Raw genomic sequence first — 15264 nt, forward strand, 5'->3', positions numbered from 1 at the left:
CAAAATATGTATTTTGATACCCTTCGGAATCTCCGCCTATGTGTATTTCTGATTCCTCTGAACGTGATGTCTTGATGGCCTCCCTTTTCTTGTCAATGTTCCACCATTGATCTATTTGTTTCTCTCTTTCTTTTCCCCTCCTTCTCATTCAAACCTTCGTATTTGGTTTGGCTGCAGCCGGGCGGACATCTTCTCCCTTTTTTCTTTTTTTTGTGTGATTACCTTGTTTTGCGTGTTATGGACCAGGTGCTATTTGATTATGTGCCAAGAGTATTAAGGCCATGGCTGGGACGAGTTATAGTCCCACTGGAAGTCTTTGATGCTCAAAGAAAAGTCGCAGATGGGTTTGCTGTGCATTTATGGAAGACTTTTGAGCTCATCTACGTTTAACAGCTGATCGAGAGCCTGGAATGCAATTCATCTATCTGTCAATGGTCTTGTAGATTTCTGATTACCAGCCCTAGGGCTGTTAATAACTTCAACTTGTAGTACACATCTTGGACGTCTTGGGCATAATTCCAGATTCTGATGCCTGATTCATTTATGAGATTTATTCCACATACCATTGATCGGATCAACAAATACCTGACTCGATGTTATTCTCCATATGCAATTCCCCGTTAACAGCTGCGGGGTGACACGGCCCATGTGGAGACCATGCGAGACCTATCAGGCTATCACCAGTGACCAAGCATCACAATGCCATTGTCCAGACCGAATTATCCGCTTAAATAAGTCAAGCTCGCTCCATTCAATCTTGAATAACTTAAATCCATGTATAATTTCCGTTTCCAATCTCCAAGCTCTCCACCAAGTAACTTGAACGCCACGATGTTGCCACCAAAGCCCTCTCCACTCAAATCCATGGCTCCATCCTAGAAACCCACAGTAAGCACTGGCAGCGTTATCAGACCCTAGAAAACTCGGTGACGACAAATAGCCAATGGAAACCACATCTCAAAGCCTACAGCACTGTGCATGCAGTCTCATTTAACATCCGTCAGCTAGACCGTTCTCCTCGTCAAGCTTCTCCATCGATTAACCATTCTCGTCTTAGTCTCGTCTTCGCTCGGAAAGAGGGGAGCCGTGAGATCGGCAGCTGACTTCATTCATTGCTCCCGAATTGGCCTTGGCGAGGCATCTGGGTTCCTGTATGGATGATTCACCTGCCTGATTGTCTGGCTTCGTGTTCTGTGCATGCATTATAATCGATACTGAGCTTGTGGTTAGTGATTGAGTCGTGGTCTGCGTTGGCGCTAAGGGCTTCGCAATCCCCGCTACCTGCACCGTGCTGAAGAATTCCCAGTTTTGGTCTGTTTTCTCGCTTACAGCTGGGAGAAGATTGTATTCTTGAATTCAATCTTTTCTCTAACGAGTCACGGTGCTAGTGGTTGATTCGATTGGATCTTCTCTCTCATCGTTCCTCTATCTCGAATCATTCAGTCATTCACATAATACGGGAATACAGGTTGTGAAATCCATAGAAGCTTGACTCAGGTTCTATTTTTTTCTTCGTCATCGAAACCGACCTCACTGCTTGCCAGCAGTTAGTTTGCAAATCATCATGTCAAGCGGAGGCAATGTCACATTAGCTTCTAATGTGCTCGGCACTATTGGTACATTACTGTGGTGTATACAGTTGATTCCTCAGATCTGGTATAACTGGCGCAGAAAAAAGACAGATGGATTTCCTGCAGCGATGATGTTCTTATGGGCAAGTTGTAAGTCAAAGTCTATGGAAATTCATATGACTATACGAGAATAGGTTGGGCTTTAGGTATAGCGATCTAAATGAACTAACATGCTTTTCTCTGCTCATAGGTGCGGTCCCAATGGGAGCTTACTTCATCCTACAAGAAGTGAATATCCCGATACAAATCCAGCCACAGATTTTCGGCTTCTTTTCTTTAGTTAGCTGGACTCAGATCCTATACTACAACCAGTAAGTTACCTATGACTGTTGTATTCAAACATATGCTGATATTCTGGTTGAAGTAATTATAGTCAGTTTAAAGCAACGCTGGTTTGCTTGGGTACGAGTGCGTTGTTCGGTGGACTTGAAGCACTTCTCATTCTTACACTGCGAGTAAGTGATCATTTGCCAGATTCTGGCGCATTTTGAGCACTCATTCTAATGTCAATTGCAGATTCCTTACAATAAGGGCATTACATGGCCTGATATTGTGGTAGGGGTCTTCGCTGCCATCCTGTTGAGTGGGGGTTTACTGCCACCGTACTTTGAATTGTGGAAACGGGATGGAAGAGTTGTTGGATTCAGTATGTGTGATTTGACGCCGACAATGAGGAAAAATAAAGTGTCTCTAACCTCGAATTTTTGTTGAACAGACTGGGTCTTTCTATCAATTGATACGTTAGGCGGACTATTTTCTCTTTTCGCCTTGGGTATGACCATGTCTTTCTTACACTTGTATCAAGGGAACAGTCCGCTAACTAGTTTCCAGCTGCACAAGGTAGCTTTGATATTTTGGGAGGTATTATGTACATCCTTGTGTAAGTTTTTCGCATCACCCTTCCTGATGTTATTTTCAACTTCATATCTCGCTTCTTATGTTCCCTCTTGGCCACTGGCATCAGGACTAATTGATGCTTAGGGTCGTCCTGGAAGCAGGAATTTATATCAGCCATATCGTCTGGCGTATTCGTTACCGCAAACTTCGGAAAGAAGCCAAGGCTTCTGGCATGAGCATTGATGATTTTTTTGACTTGAACAGACGTGATACTGACTCGGAAGAAACGCAATCTCAACAAAAAAGTGATCCGGGGAATGAAAAACAAGAATTCACCGGACAGACCACTGATTCAATCACGCCAGATCATAATGTATGAGGGTCACATGTGCATGTTGCAATGTTCAAATCGTTGAATAGAATAGTTAGCATATAGAATATCAAGCATAGAAATGCATAAGTACTACGTCAAAGTTAATGAAAACCTTAGTATTGGAGCTTCATTAGAGTACACATGTGCATACAAGACAACACTGTGACCTGCATGATCACCTGGAAGGGTCAGGTGGAAGATCTTCGTGCTAGGAACTTGAAGATAGAGGAGGCATGGAACTATATGAATTAATCATTCCAATCCATCAAGGAATCGCAAAAAACCCGATTAAGCTTTGCTCAGGTGGATTATACCCGTACAATATTCGAAAGAATTACATAAAGGTCATGCCATATTCCAAGAACTGGGCAGTAAACAAAGAATCATAAAGATGAAGTACTTATTAGTTACTACTGATAGATACCGCCTGCAGTGGCCCCGGGGGCCTTGGCGATATTTCATTGTTTCGGCCTTAGCGTGAGTAATTAGAGCTTTTGCCCAACTTTCGCGGGAGATCAACAAAATTGTACGACTTCCCCTCTTTGTTACAGCTTTCTATCCCCTCAACCTAGTCCGTTGATTACTGTGGCTGAACAGATTCAAGAAACTTGAAACACTTGGATCCTCGGGGAGAGGTACTGTGCTAAGACCCCCGGTTTCTAACCTCGTTGGGGCTAAGGAAGTCTCTCGACTTCCCCCCGTACAAACGGCCCCAGCATAAACACCTGGGCAGTACACTAATCTCTCTGTTTATCGATCCCTAGGGTACAGCTGGCCGCTTGAGATTCAAATACAAGTCAGAAACCATGAATTGAAGCTATTGACCGTAATTTGCCCGTTGGCAGCAGTCCACAATGCCTGAGGGCCGTCTATCACGTCTGCTCAAGGCCAAGCTGCTACGACGATCATCGATACCCGCGGTACCAAATCCGGGCAACGGGGCGGACCCGCGTGTCCACCCAAATCCAACCTCTGGAATCTCAGGAAACTCTGGTAATCCCCATCTCTTCGATTCCGCGAGTGAAAAGTCACCGTATAGTGTCGTTTCCTCAGCGGCCCAATCCTCCGAAGATACCGCCTCGGGTCCCGCTGCACACGAGGGTGCCCGGCACAAATCGCGTCGAAATCGGCTCAGTAATCCATCCCCGCTGCAGTCAGAGCAGCATCTTCCTCATCATCCCTCATCAGATAATCTCGATAACTCCCCGCCTCCAACTGAGCCTAAGACCTCGCCGTTGCCTACCCCTCTCTCCGAGGATATCTCCTCCCCCTCGATTCGCCGCTCCCGACTCCCCAGCATTCCGACGATACCTCCCTGCAGGTCGCGCAGGTCAAACTTCGTACGCCAAGTTTAACCGAGTATCAATTGACTCCGACCCTAGATACCGTTGTCGAAAGATACACGGAAGATCGCAGTCCGACTGATTCTTTCTTTCCGCCTCCTGCCACTAAGCGACCTAGTCTTGCTAGTCGCCGGCAATCACTCCTCCCTGCGTCGCATCAACACTTGATTAGTGGGCTGCTCGAGCAGAGTCTATTCCCCTCACAAGGTGACCAAGGCAGCAGTCGTGTGCCCGTAGCTGCTGCCAATATGGTTCAACGTCGCATCTGGGTGAAACGGCCCGGTGGCTCGGCCACACTGGTGCCGTGTTTAGAGGATGCGGTAGTGGATGAGTTACGCGACCAAGTCATCATGAAATATGGTAACTCACTAGGAAGGACATTCGACTCGCCGGATATATTGATAAGGATTGTGGCTCGCGAAGCATCGAACCGGCTCGTAACGCCAGAGCGACTCTTGAGCCCAGAGGAAGTTCTGGGATCCGTGCTCGACTCATATTACCCAGGTGGTCAAACGATTGAGGAGGCATTACTGATCGAGGCACCAACGCGCCGAACACCGAAGCCATCGCCGCGCCATACCGGTTATCATCATCACCATCCAGAGCCTGGTGAGCATGGAGACTACTTCCCTCTTATGCCTACCAATACAAAGGTTCCTACCCCGCCTACACACACGTCAAGTTCAGGCGTAGCCAGCGCACCGTCAATTTCTATCCTCACTACCGGCGTGCCTCCTCCATTACCATCTCCAGGGAGCCGTGCTCGGCATCATCGCAGGCCGCCGCTGCAGCGACATACCACTAATTCGCCGACGATCCTTGGCCAGGTACAGCCTGTGACAGGTATGTTCTCAGTATTCCCATGTTCAGGAAGAAGCAAGTCACTAATTCAGGACGTCAAGACTTGGGCATTTCTCCTCATTCCCAACCTCCTCCAACCATCGCACCTCAAAGCGTGCCAACGCCACCAGCCCCGGCTGCCGAATCTCCCCAAGCGAAAGCACACACTCCACCTGCACCCATCGCGTCTCCAAGATCGCTGCGGAAGACAAAGGGCACAGCATCGCCAGGGGCTGCATTTGGTGGATTGATCGATGGAACGGTACCGCCTATCAACGTTCTCATCGTAGAGGACAATATTATCAACCAAAAGTTACTCGAGGCCTTTATGAAACGTCTCAGTGTGCGCTGGAAGTGTGCAGGTAATGGCGAAGAGGCTGTACGAAAATGGCGTCAGGGTGGATTTCACTTGGTGCTTATGGACATTCAGCTTCCCGTTATGAACGGACTGGATGCAACCAGGGAGATTCGACGACTAGAAAGACTTAACGGAATTGGTGTTTTCCCTAAGACGGCCTCTGGACGATCAAGTGCTTCAAGCACTAATGCGTCCGACAAACGCCCCGGGCTTTACCGCTCGGTTAGCGAAGAAGATACCTTGAATGATCTGTCATTGTTCCGAAGTCCTGTAATCATTGTTGCATTGACTGCTAGCAGTTTGCAAAGTGACCGTCACGAAGCATTAGCTGCTGGGTGTAATGATTTCTTAACCAAGGTATGTTTGCACACTTCGGAAGTAGGATGTTCCTCATATTAACCATCTCTCTCCAACAGCCTGTCGGATTCCCCTGGCTCGAACAGAAAGTAACCGAGTGGGGCTGTATGCAGGCCCTCATTGACTTCGAGGGTTGGCGAAAATGGCGTGGATTTGTGGATTCTCCCCGATCCAGGTCTCCCAACTTCCACAATGCAGCCAGCCCTATGCAAACTGGTAGTCGCGAGACTATTTCCCAACCAGAGTTGTCATCACCATCAATATCCCGAACTACCGGGAAACCAAAGGCCAAAGGTCTCAAGCGACCTACTTTGCCAGATGCAGATGAAATCTTAAGAGAAGATTCATGGGGCAGTGGTAGTGGCGATACTGGGGATTCAGCAACCACCAGCCTTGACGCAACCCCGGCTGATGTTGATCCCAATGCTCCCGGATCATCTGCTCCCAAGAATGAGTCTTGATTATCCCTAAAAACGCGGTTTCCTCGGCAGAGAAACACGACTACTATATGCACGTCGTTCATAACTCTTTCCATATGTCTCGACTATCTGTCTTTTCCATTTGGATACCCCTACAGCAACAATCTTTCCGTTCATGTTCCTTATATCTTTTCTTGTCAAATTTTTGGATCTTTTTCTGTGGTAGCATGGGCGCTCTGAGGCATCATCGACTCCGAATGTGTTCCCTTCTCCCTTTTCCCCCTTCAACTCAATCTTGTCTTTTGTGCCCAACAAGCTACTTGATCTGAAAATTCATTCCCGGCACATGCCACCCTACACCTTTTGTTTTTGAATTTATTTTACGACGTATACATATACACGCATTGGACATACTCGCGCACATGAAAGAGATGTTTTCACGTCTCGACCAATCTTTCCCAGGTTTCTGGTCCTGGCTTACAATTTTATTCCCGTCTGAAATCCAGTACCGGTTTTATTTATCAGACTGCTTTGCTTTATATTTCTCAACAGGCTCAAGTCTGCGAATGAACATTCACACTACAAATATCAATTTTCAGCGATTGACCAGATCACTGACTAAAACTTAATAAACTTCACATCGCCTTGAATATCTGAGACATACGACCATACCTACAACATTTGAATACTAGATTGATGGACACAATACAACCTGGGAAGCCTGAGTTCAGGTTCTAAATAAAGATGATCTTAGGAGGATCTACGTCACTGTCTACCCTCCATCAACAAGCCCTGGAGCTAGGCTATGCTCTCATTCTCGAGGTCAGATCAGCCACCAACGTACTGCATAGCCCAGAAAAGATCGGCGCTGGATTTCGGGAGATCCACTCAGACGGTGTTGGTGGAGAGATGCGGTGTCTTGTGAATCAATTCATGCAGTGAGATTTTAGTTTAATCCAACTCGAACGGAAGATGCTCGGAGAATAGCAACGAAAATCTTCGGCTATTCTTGTAGCACGCACATGTATTTACTAACGCACATACTAACTGACTCTAGTTTAGTTGCTCACGCGTTCCGCTTTAGTGCTAGGCGTCCCGCTGCATCCCAATCCTTCCAGGAGATCCTCTTTTCAGCATTTCGATATTCAGGATAGGCTCCCACTACTGATCTGATCTCCACCCCGACCTTCCTCATAAGGATTGGTCTGTTTGACACCTGTATGGCTGTCGAAGTCTATCCCTGATCAGTATAAGTTTAATGCGCCATCAGACCCGAGGATATGGGGGACTGGGCTTGATTGTTTTCAGCACACCACAATTCCTGTCCAGACCCCTGAAATCAATATGCACATTTATTTGTCCTCTCAGGCTGTCCTAAAGCAGGAAATCTCGGGCGACACAGACCAAATGCTTAGCCGCATTCTGTTTCCTTTTTTTTCTTGTTTCTCCCTCGTGTCGCTGCAGATAGCGATCCTCTTGGCGTAATTTGGCTGGAAACTCAGTTCAAATACTCATCTTCCCCTGTACATACTACAGAGATTTATTATTATTATTTTTCTTTCCTTCCCTCCCAGGTCTCCAGACTTGTTAGACCCCAAGTTGTGACTAGTTCATATTTCATGAGTGTTGTCCAGCTCCCTGGGTCTTTCTTTCTAGCTTTTTTTCTTTTCTCTCCACCTCTATTTGTCACTCGTTAATTCATTATACCTACCGTAGCTCATCATGAGCTCAGACGAGCGAACGTGTTATTATCCGGAAGGAAATGTTGGAAGTGATCTCGTACCATGCACATCTGACGATGTCACGCACTGTTGTGGTAGTGGCGGAATCTGCCTTACAAATGGATATTGTCTCGATGTAGGACAGCCATTTGTCGCCTCAAGGGGAGGATGCACAAGCAATACTTGGGCCTCCGGATGTCCAACTCAATGCCGTATGTCTTGCCTCCAGAAAACACAGCCTAATATCCAAGCCACTTGACTAACAGGTATCGCAATAAATAGAGGACGTATTACCAGACGAAGGCACATCAATTATCAACCTGTCTTACGAGAACGGTATCTCACTATACTGCTGCGGAACACCTGTCTACAATGGGTCCGCAATTGTGTGTCCATACGGCAACAGTTTCGAGCTAGACGATGGATCCGCTATTCTAGGACGCGCTGCGCTTGTCAATGCGACGACCAAGACCTCGACAACGTCGAACGCAACCACAACCACATCTTCCAACTCCTCAGCTATCACTACCTCATCAAGTTCCAGTGACAACTCGCACAATGTGGCGATCGGGGTGGGTGTCGGTATCCCGCTGTTTGTCATTGCGGTTGGCACTTTACTCTGGGCACTTTGGGAGCGAAGACGGGCTAATCGACTGAGCAAGTCCTTGATTTCTGCGGGTGTTGCTCAAGGTGGTTATGGGGAAGCTTCTGTCGGTGGAAGAAGCAGCTCTAGACCGACGGAGCTGGACCCTCAAGTTCCAGTGGCGGAGTTGATGGAGAGAGAACAGGCAGCGGAGAAATGAAGACTAGTCAGTGAAGATACCCAATTTTACACTTAATGTATATAGTTCATAATGTTTCAAGTTGATCATCTCATAGTTGCACATGTGGGTTTCCAAGGTTAAATGCAAGACATGTGGAAATGACCCTCAAAGTCGAAACCACCTGGGCACCAATATTAATAAGAATAGGAATAATACATTTCAAGTTCAATTTGGTCTCCACTAATCTTTAATATAAGGATTATCTAGACTCTGGAGTGCTCATCTTAATCAGCGTCGGACTGGGTACTAATTAAACCACTTCCCCTTTCGGTCTAGTCGGCATGATCAACTACCCCAGCGACTCGGATGATCACCCTCGAATCCACCAAGATACTAAATCAACCATACATTTCAATATCAGCCTCAAGAATGGCCTCGATAAATTCATCTCTTCTCCGCATCCTGCGTTCACAATCCGGCATCGAGCGGCAGAAACTTTCGGTTCGCACCGGCCCAGAATCCACTTTGTGGCTGGACTAGAGCGAGTCTGGATGGGCGCCTCTCAACGAAACGCACAAACACGAGGCATCGACGCCCCTTTTCTGTGGCTTTTACCTTCCTTCGCTACTTGTTATGCTTTATCAATTCTCAATATAATCTTGCCATTATGGCGAATTCCTTTCTTTCCTGAGACGTCTGCGTTATTGGATTAGCACCCCTGAGGCTCGACGGAAGACATTGTCCTGCTGCCTGCATACATACAGGTACACACCGCTACTTTTACGACTACCGAAACTCCACGGAATAATGGCTGCGCAAAATTCTTTTGATATTCTTGAGCTGTCAGAGGACGAGCGAGCTGTTTCTAATCGCAAATACCGCAAAACCCTGCACTATGTAGCGCAATCTGCGATATGGATTGGATATCTATACTTCCTTGTCCGCGTGTCGGTGCTACTTTTCAGTCCATCGAAGACATGGCAAATGTGGGCAATGCTAGGTGTGGAATTGATACTGGCCTGTAAGTGGGTTCATAGAAACGAACACTCGATGTTTTACAAAATCTAATTGCATTGACAGATTTGGCCCGGAATGAGCATCTTCTTTCTGCTGCTGCTAGTAAGATTGCAGGAGCTGGCCAACGCAAAATGCTGCGATTGCAAGGCACTGAGAACTTGCCTCGTGTAGATGTCCTGCTCCCATGCTGCGGAGAGCCTGAGGATGTCATCATGGAAACCGTGCGAGCGGCATGCACTCTAGACTACCCTATGTCTCAATTCCGAGTCCTGCTCTTAGACGATGGAGGCTCGGCTTTATTGAAAAAACGAGTGTCAGAACTTAGTTCTCAGTGGCCTCACCTCTCATATCACTCTCGGGGCAGACAGTCTGGTCAGGTGTTTGCCAAATCAGGTAACCTGAATTATGCAATCGGCACCCTGCAAAAGGAAGACCCGCCAGAGTATTGCGCAGTTCTGGATGCGGATTCTATCCCAAAACCTGAATTTCTTCGGGCAATTCTCCCGCATTTACTTCAAAATCCCGAGGCGGCCCTGGTCTGTACACGCCAGTACTTCGACAACTTGCCCAGCGGAGATCAGCTGTCCCAGGCAAGATGCCACTTTTACACCTGCCAGAATGCGGCACTGGATATCTTGGGCTGTGCCATAGATGCAGGCTCTGGTGCGGTCTTCCGACGTGAATGTATTGTTCAGATTGGAATGTACCCAACTTTCTCTTTCTCCGAGGACTGGCAGCTATCACTGGTTCTGCGAGGCTTTAAGCACAGAGTTATGCAGGTCCAGGAGCGTTTACAATATGGACTTGTTCCAACATCTATAACTGGGCATATCGCGCAAAGAAACCGATGGAATATCGGCCATGCCCAACAAGTCGTTTCTATGCTTTCCTCCAACGCCCCTGACTACCCTAAGGCTCTTCAGAGAAGCATTGCTTGGAATGGTGCTGGGGTTGTTGGGGGTGAGGTTATCGGCTTCATTGCGTTTTCCATGATTCCGATTCTTCTCTTGTCTGGAAAAGTAATCCCAACAACGTCATCTTTCTTGACCAGCCTTCAGCTGGTCCTGGCGTTGACATATTTGCTCTTGAATTGGTCATATGAGTATGTCCAGGCTGCGTATACGGGATTCGAAAGTGCGCCATTTGCCCACTTGGAGAACAAGTGGCTAGCACTCGGTAATGACTTATTTCGAGAAATAATGGTTTGTGGATTCCAGATTGCTAATTATGACTATAGGAAATATCTACGCCATTCTTCGATTCTATCTGTTCTCCAGTAAGCCAAAGGGATCATTTGTAACAGGCAGCACTGCGAATTCCTGGAATAGAAGCGCAGTCATGTCTTCATACATGAAACTCTACACAGATTTGTGGCAGAACGGAATCTTCTGCAACGTTGTGACACTTGCCTTGACATTGGGTGCAGTCTTCTACTCCTCGGCCACCATTTTGTCTCCCGGTGAGCCATGCTGGGCGACAGAAGTGTTCACTTCGTTTGCGTGGCCCCCACTTCTCAACATGTGCTATCTCAGTATTGTGAACAACTGGGTGCCAATCTCATATCTCCTGAATCCTCCGGTTTACCCAAGTCGGAAGTCCCAAGCTCCCCAGAGCGATTCCAACAAGAAGGACATGAGACAAAGCAAGTGGTCGGCGATTGACAAAGCCGGTCGCGATATGATCAATCTGGGAAGCAGGCTAGAACTCGTCGATGAAGCGGAATTATAAGAACACGGATATCTCAAATTTAGATCCGGCAGTATGCCTATCAATACAAACAATTCTGATCTAAGTCTCTCTGTAACGATATTTCACAATTTCATCCACAGTCTGATCCGGTCTGTTCAAAGACCATATGTATAGCTCGTCGACATCGAATCGAAACTCCTTCACCACCTCAAATCCGCACTTCTTCAATACACCACAACTCCCAGGGTTCTTCTTTTCACAAATCGCGAAGACCTTCTCCATATCAACAGATCCTGTAGGATCCGATGGTCTCCGGGGTAGATCCCACCACATTTTCAACAGCATTTCTAAAGCCTCTGTTGCGTATCCCTTGCCCCATGACTCCGGAAGAAGCGAGTACCCGATGTCCGGACACGGGCTCAGCGAGTTAATACTCACATAACCGATCACCTGTTCCTCAGACTCAGGAATCAATTTATCCAGAATGGAATAATTGAAAGAACGACCAATCACATCATCTGGGCCTTTGGCAAAGATCTTGCCTGATATCCATTCCTCTGTTTCTTCAATTGACTGGAATGGTGTTTTGGGGTAGCTGTCAACATTAGGACATGAGTCTAACCAGCTGTCGGAGTACGCTCACTTGGTCTTTGCCACTTCTGGCCTTCCACGAACAGCGAGTAATGCAGGAGTATCACGGGCTTCAACGGGGCGAAGAAGAAGCCGAGTGCTTTCGATTGATGGGCCTAGCGACGGGACCAGCACTCGCACAGATTGCTGTGGCAATATTTCGTCCGCCATATTGAATTACTCAAAGTTTTTTGTGTTCGTCTGACAGGACTTGGACTGAATGAAAATATGGTTGCGTGGCCCAATTACTGGTGGCTTTCGTTTTTAGACGAATTTTTGATTGGCCCGGTTTCTTGAACGCCTTATCCCATTTCGGAGCCCGCCGTGAACGAGATCTGGGCCATCTGGCACTTCCAAGGTCCCCGGGGACACTCCACACTCCACATATGGACAGTATAAATCTATACTAGGTAAGGAACATGAGGTGAAAACGATTCCGATTAAACGAGTGCCACATGGCATTAATGTTGGATTTGTTTGATCATGTTTGCTTTTCTCCGATGCTTGACATCTAATCAAACACTCTCATTGGTCTCTCGGGTCTTCTTATCGCATTAGTCACAGAGTTGAACCCCACAGTTCGAAGACATGGGGTTAATATGTACTCTCTAATCACAGAGTTGCCTTACAAAAACACCCATTTCAGACCCATTTATACCTATGGACCATCGGAAACGAGCAGCCCGAGCGTGAGTTTCAAGATTCTTGCGAACCACGATCATCATATCTGACTGTTTATACTAGTTGTGATGAGTGCCGACGTCTGAAGGAGAAGTGTGAAGGTGGAGCCCCATGTAGAAGGTGTTCGCATTTCCAGCGCCAATGTGAATTCAAGGGGCTGGTGTCAAGGACACGGGAATTTCGAAGCTATGTTCCACGGTGAGCGGATTCAAACAAACACTTTTCAAGATGATGAAGTATTGAACGATTCTAGGGAACGCGCAGGAAGATCTGATTTCCAAGAGCAGATTGAGCGCTCAAAATATATGGAACGGATATTGAAACGCACCATCGAAGGGATTAGGCTTGATACGAAGAGCTTAGCCAGATTGGCAGATGCTCTTGATGCCGATGCGTCAGATGTCAAAGAGATTGAAGGACTCGTCATTGACGAGGAGGCTTGCACGATGAATCCCATTAGCGATACCACTACCCGTTCGTGTCTTGAAATTATGATTCTTAAGCTGTGATAATGCTGATGTGAAGCAGACTTTTCTGGCGAATTCTCATATTGGAATTTCTCCATGCGTGTGAAGAGTCATATTGAGAAACAGATGGAAGGATTAGGAAGTCAGGTAAGATTATGCAACTGTTTCTCTCAATGGAATTCTCTAGACTAATACATTCACAGCCGCAAGACTCGGATGAGGTCTCGGATTTTCCACGCGCCCACCAATTAAGGCCGGGACGAGCTCATCTATCAGCAGCAATCTCATCCTGCCCTCCTCGACAAATTGCCGACTTCCTGGTAAGGACGTTCTTCAAGTACGCAGAGACACATTATTTCTTTGTCGGGCAAATCTGGCTTGTTGAGAAAATGGAACTGCTCTACAGGGATCCGGCAAGCTTTACCCAAAAGGGTGGTGAAGTAGTCATCAGCATTCTGCTTATGGTTTTCGCTATTGGAACACAATACGCACATCTTGAGTCCTCAGCTGATGATACCGCGGGACGTTCTAATACCATGGAACCTGGCTTTGCAGAGGAAGATATCGGTACAACATTCTATCAACAGGCCGTTCGACTGCTACCTGAAATCATTGAGCTCTCGTCTCTAGAGAGTGTTCAGGCTTGTCTGCTCTTGGGTTACTATGCTCTTCCCGTGGATGCGTCAGGACTGGGTTATATCTATGTTAACCTTGCTATCCGACTCGCAATGCAGAATGGAATGCACCGCAAATGCAAAGATGGTGCATTTAGTCCCAAGATGATAGAGACTCGTAATCGTGTTTGGTGGACGGCTTATCTACTCGAGAGGTGGGTACACTAAGGGGGCGGATGAGAAACAGAAGTCGGCCGTGGATTTGGCTCACATTACTAGGAAAATATCGATATTTCATGGTCGGCCTCTATCTGTTCTCAGATCAGATGTTGATGCAAGCATACCACTCCATCAGCCGGATCTTGAACTGGGTGATTCTCAGGCAAGTGTCGCGCGTGCAGAAGCATCGATCCAACTGATCAATTTCCTCGAGGACCTATTCAATGAAGTGTAAGATATTGTTCTTCCAACACTAGGTCGCATTTTATCAAGGCTGACTGTCAAAGAAACGTTCTTCGCAATTCTCCAAAGCAACAGATACCCAGGGTGATCAAGAGTCTATTGGCCTGCACGTCACGCTTGAGAAACTGGTGGGAATCCCTTCCAGAAGATGTCGTCGCTATCAGAAGTTACCAACCGATAGATTTTCGCTCAAAAATGCACCTCAGACTGGAGTATTGTTTGGTACGAATGTTCATCGGGCGCCCATTTCTTTTAAAGCGGGAAACATCAAACGCCGCAGATGTCTCGCCTATGCATTCGGAAACAAGCCCTGGGGCTCTCCAAGCTACGGAAAGCGGGAACCAAAGATACCTTGCGAGCCGCAGCGACTTAGTCGATGATTGCATCAAGGCCGCGACTGAGGCCTTGGGAATTTGTCAAGATCTAAAGGACAACGGAGAAGGGCTAGCACGAGCCTCGTATATCGAGTATAGCTCATGTCGAGCTTCATTACTTGTGTTGATCGCTTACTCGATTCAGAACTTCTCTGAGCAGTTCCGCAAGCTGCTTTATAGTGGTCTTGATATGATTCGAGAAATGTCTGCTGCTGGCGAGTCTGCTCGTTCAGAGGTTTCCTTGATCGAAACACTTGAGCGTGCTCTTGCGCACTTACATACTGAAGCACAGAAATCTCAGCATGATAAGAGTATGGAGCAGCCGGGACATAATGTATCGGATTATGAGGCTTTCAGACACTGGGGGACGAAATTCCGAGGAGGGATAGACGCATCTGAAATGTCGGCGAGTGCGTCTACTGGTCAAATACGACCACTTTCATCTTCAGATCAGCCTCCTCTCCACGATCAAATGGGAGACTTGGATAAATCCGGGGAATCACTATACAGAGACTTCGACGCCAGCATGCTTGGAGATTTTGATTCCGTGATTGAGATGTCCATCTTTGGCCCTGAGAATTCCTCTCCATCTGCAGCGTGGCCTACCTGGACAGAGACCCAAGTTCTTGAGCAGTTTCTCACAAACTCTGGATTCGAAACCCAGGGAGTGATGAACAGATAGAATGC

General features: G+C 47.1%; 6 protein-coding genes across 6 annotated transcripts; 5 read left to right on the plus strand and 1 right to left on the minus strand.

Moving 5' to 3' along the window:
• Positions 1 to 1564: 1564 nt before the first annotated feature.
• N7483_000758 (PQ-loop repeat-containing protein) lies at positions 1565 to 2847 on the plus strand (the record flags this gene model as incomplete). The annotated part of the gene is made up of 5 exons (XM_057084196.1): positions 1565 to 1721; positions 1822 to 1942; positions 2005 to 2086; positions 2148 to 2281; positions 2613 to 2847. 5 exons carry the CDS (start codon positions 1565 to 1567, stop codon positions 2845 to 2847), a joined length of 729 nt encoding a protein of 242 aa, XP_056950345.1.
• Positions 2848 to 3695: 848 nt separating this feature from the next.
• Positions 3696 to 6200, plus strand: N7483_000759 (response regulator; the record flags this gene model as incomplete). Its single annotated transcript, XM_057084197.1, has 4 exons — positions 3696 to 3975; positions 4068 to 5027; positions 5087 to 5739; positions 5799 to 6200. 4 exons carry the CDS (start codon positions 3696 to 3698, stop codon positions 6198 to 6200), a joined length of 2295 nt encoding a protein of 764 aa, XP_056950346.1.
• A 1680-nt stretch (positions 6201 to 7880) lies between these two features.
• Positions 7881 to 8682, plus strand: N7483_000760 (uncharacterized protein; the record flags this gene model as incomplete). The annotated part of the gene is made up of 2 exons (XM_057084198.1): positions 7881 to 8091; positions 8162 to 8682. The coding sequence occupies 2 exons, from the start codon at positions 7881 to 7883 to the stop codon at positions 8680 to 8682; spliced, it is 732 nt and encodes a 243-aa protein (XP_056950347.1).
• A 768-nt stretch (positions 8683 to 9450) lies between these two features.
• On the plus strand, positions 9451 to 11388 carry N7483_000761 (glycosyltransferase family 2 protein; the record flags this gene model as incomplete). The annotated part of the gene is made up of 3 exons (XM_057084199.1): positions 9451 to 9664; positions 9724 to 10836; positions 10898 to 11388. The coding sequence occupies 3 exons, from the start codon at positions 9451 to 9453 to the stop codon at positions 11386 to 11388; spliced, it is 1818 nt and encodes a 605-aa protein (XP_056950348.1).
• A 60-nt stretch (positions 11389 to 11448) lies between these two features.
• Positions 11449 to 12150, minus strand: N7483_000762 (GNAT family N-acetyltransferase; the record flags this gene model as incomplete). Its single annotated transcript, XM_057084200.1, has 2 exons — positions 11449 to 11944; positions 11993 to 12150. The coding sequence occupies 2 exons, from the start codon at positions 12148 to 12150 to the stop codon at positions 11449 to 11451; spliced, it is 654 nt and encodes a 217-aa protein (XP_056950349.1).
• Positions 12151 to 12598: 448 nt separating this feature from the next.
• Positions 12599 to 15259, plus strand: N7483_000763 (Zn(II)2Cys6 transcription factor; the record flags this gene model as incomplete). The annotated part of the gene is made up of 6 exons (XM_057084201.1): positions 12599 to 12858; positions 12914 to 13134; positions 13189 to 13274; positions 13331 to 13956; positions 14021 to 14191; positions 14248 to 15259. Coding segments are annotated over 6 exons (2376 nt in total), but the record flags the coding sequence as incomplete, so codon positions are not given.
• Positions 15260 to 15264: the final 5 nt, after the last annotated feature.

Source organism: Penicillium malachiteum (genome assembly GCF_028827825.1).
Source record: "Penicillium malachiteum strain IBT 17515 chromosome Unknown utg000001l:1.0-8184562.0:1.0-8186909.0, whole genome shotgun sequence".
NCBI lineage: Eukaryota > Fungi > Ascomycota > Eurotiomycetes > Eurotiales > Aspergillaceae > Penicillium > Penicillium malachiteum.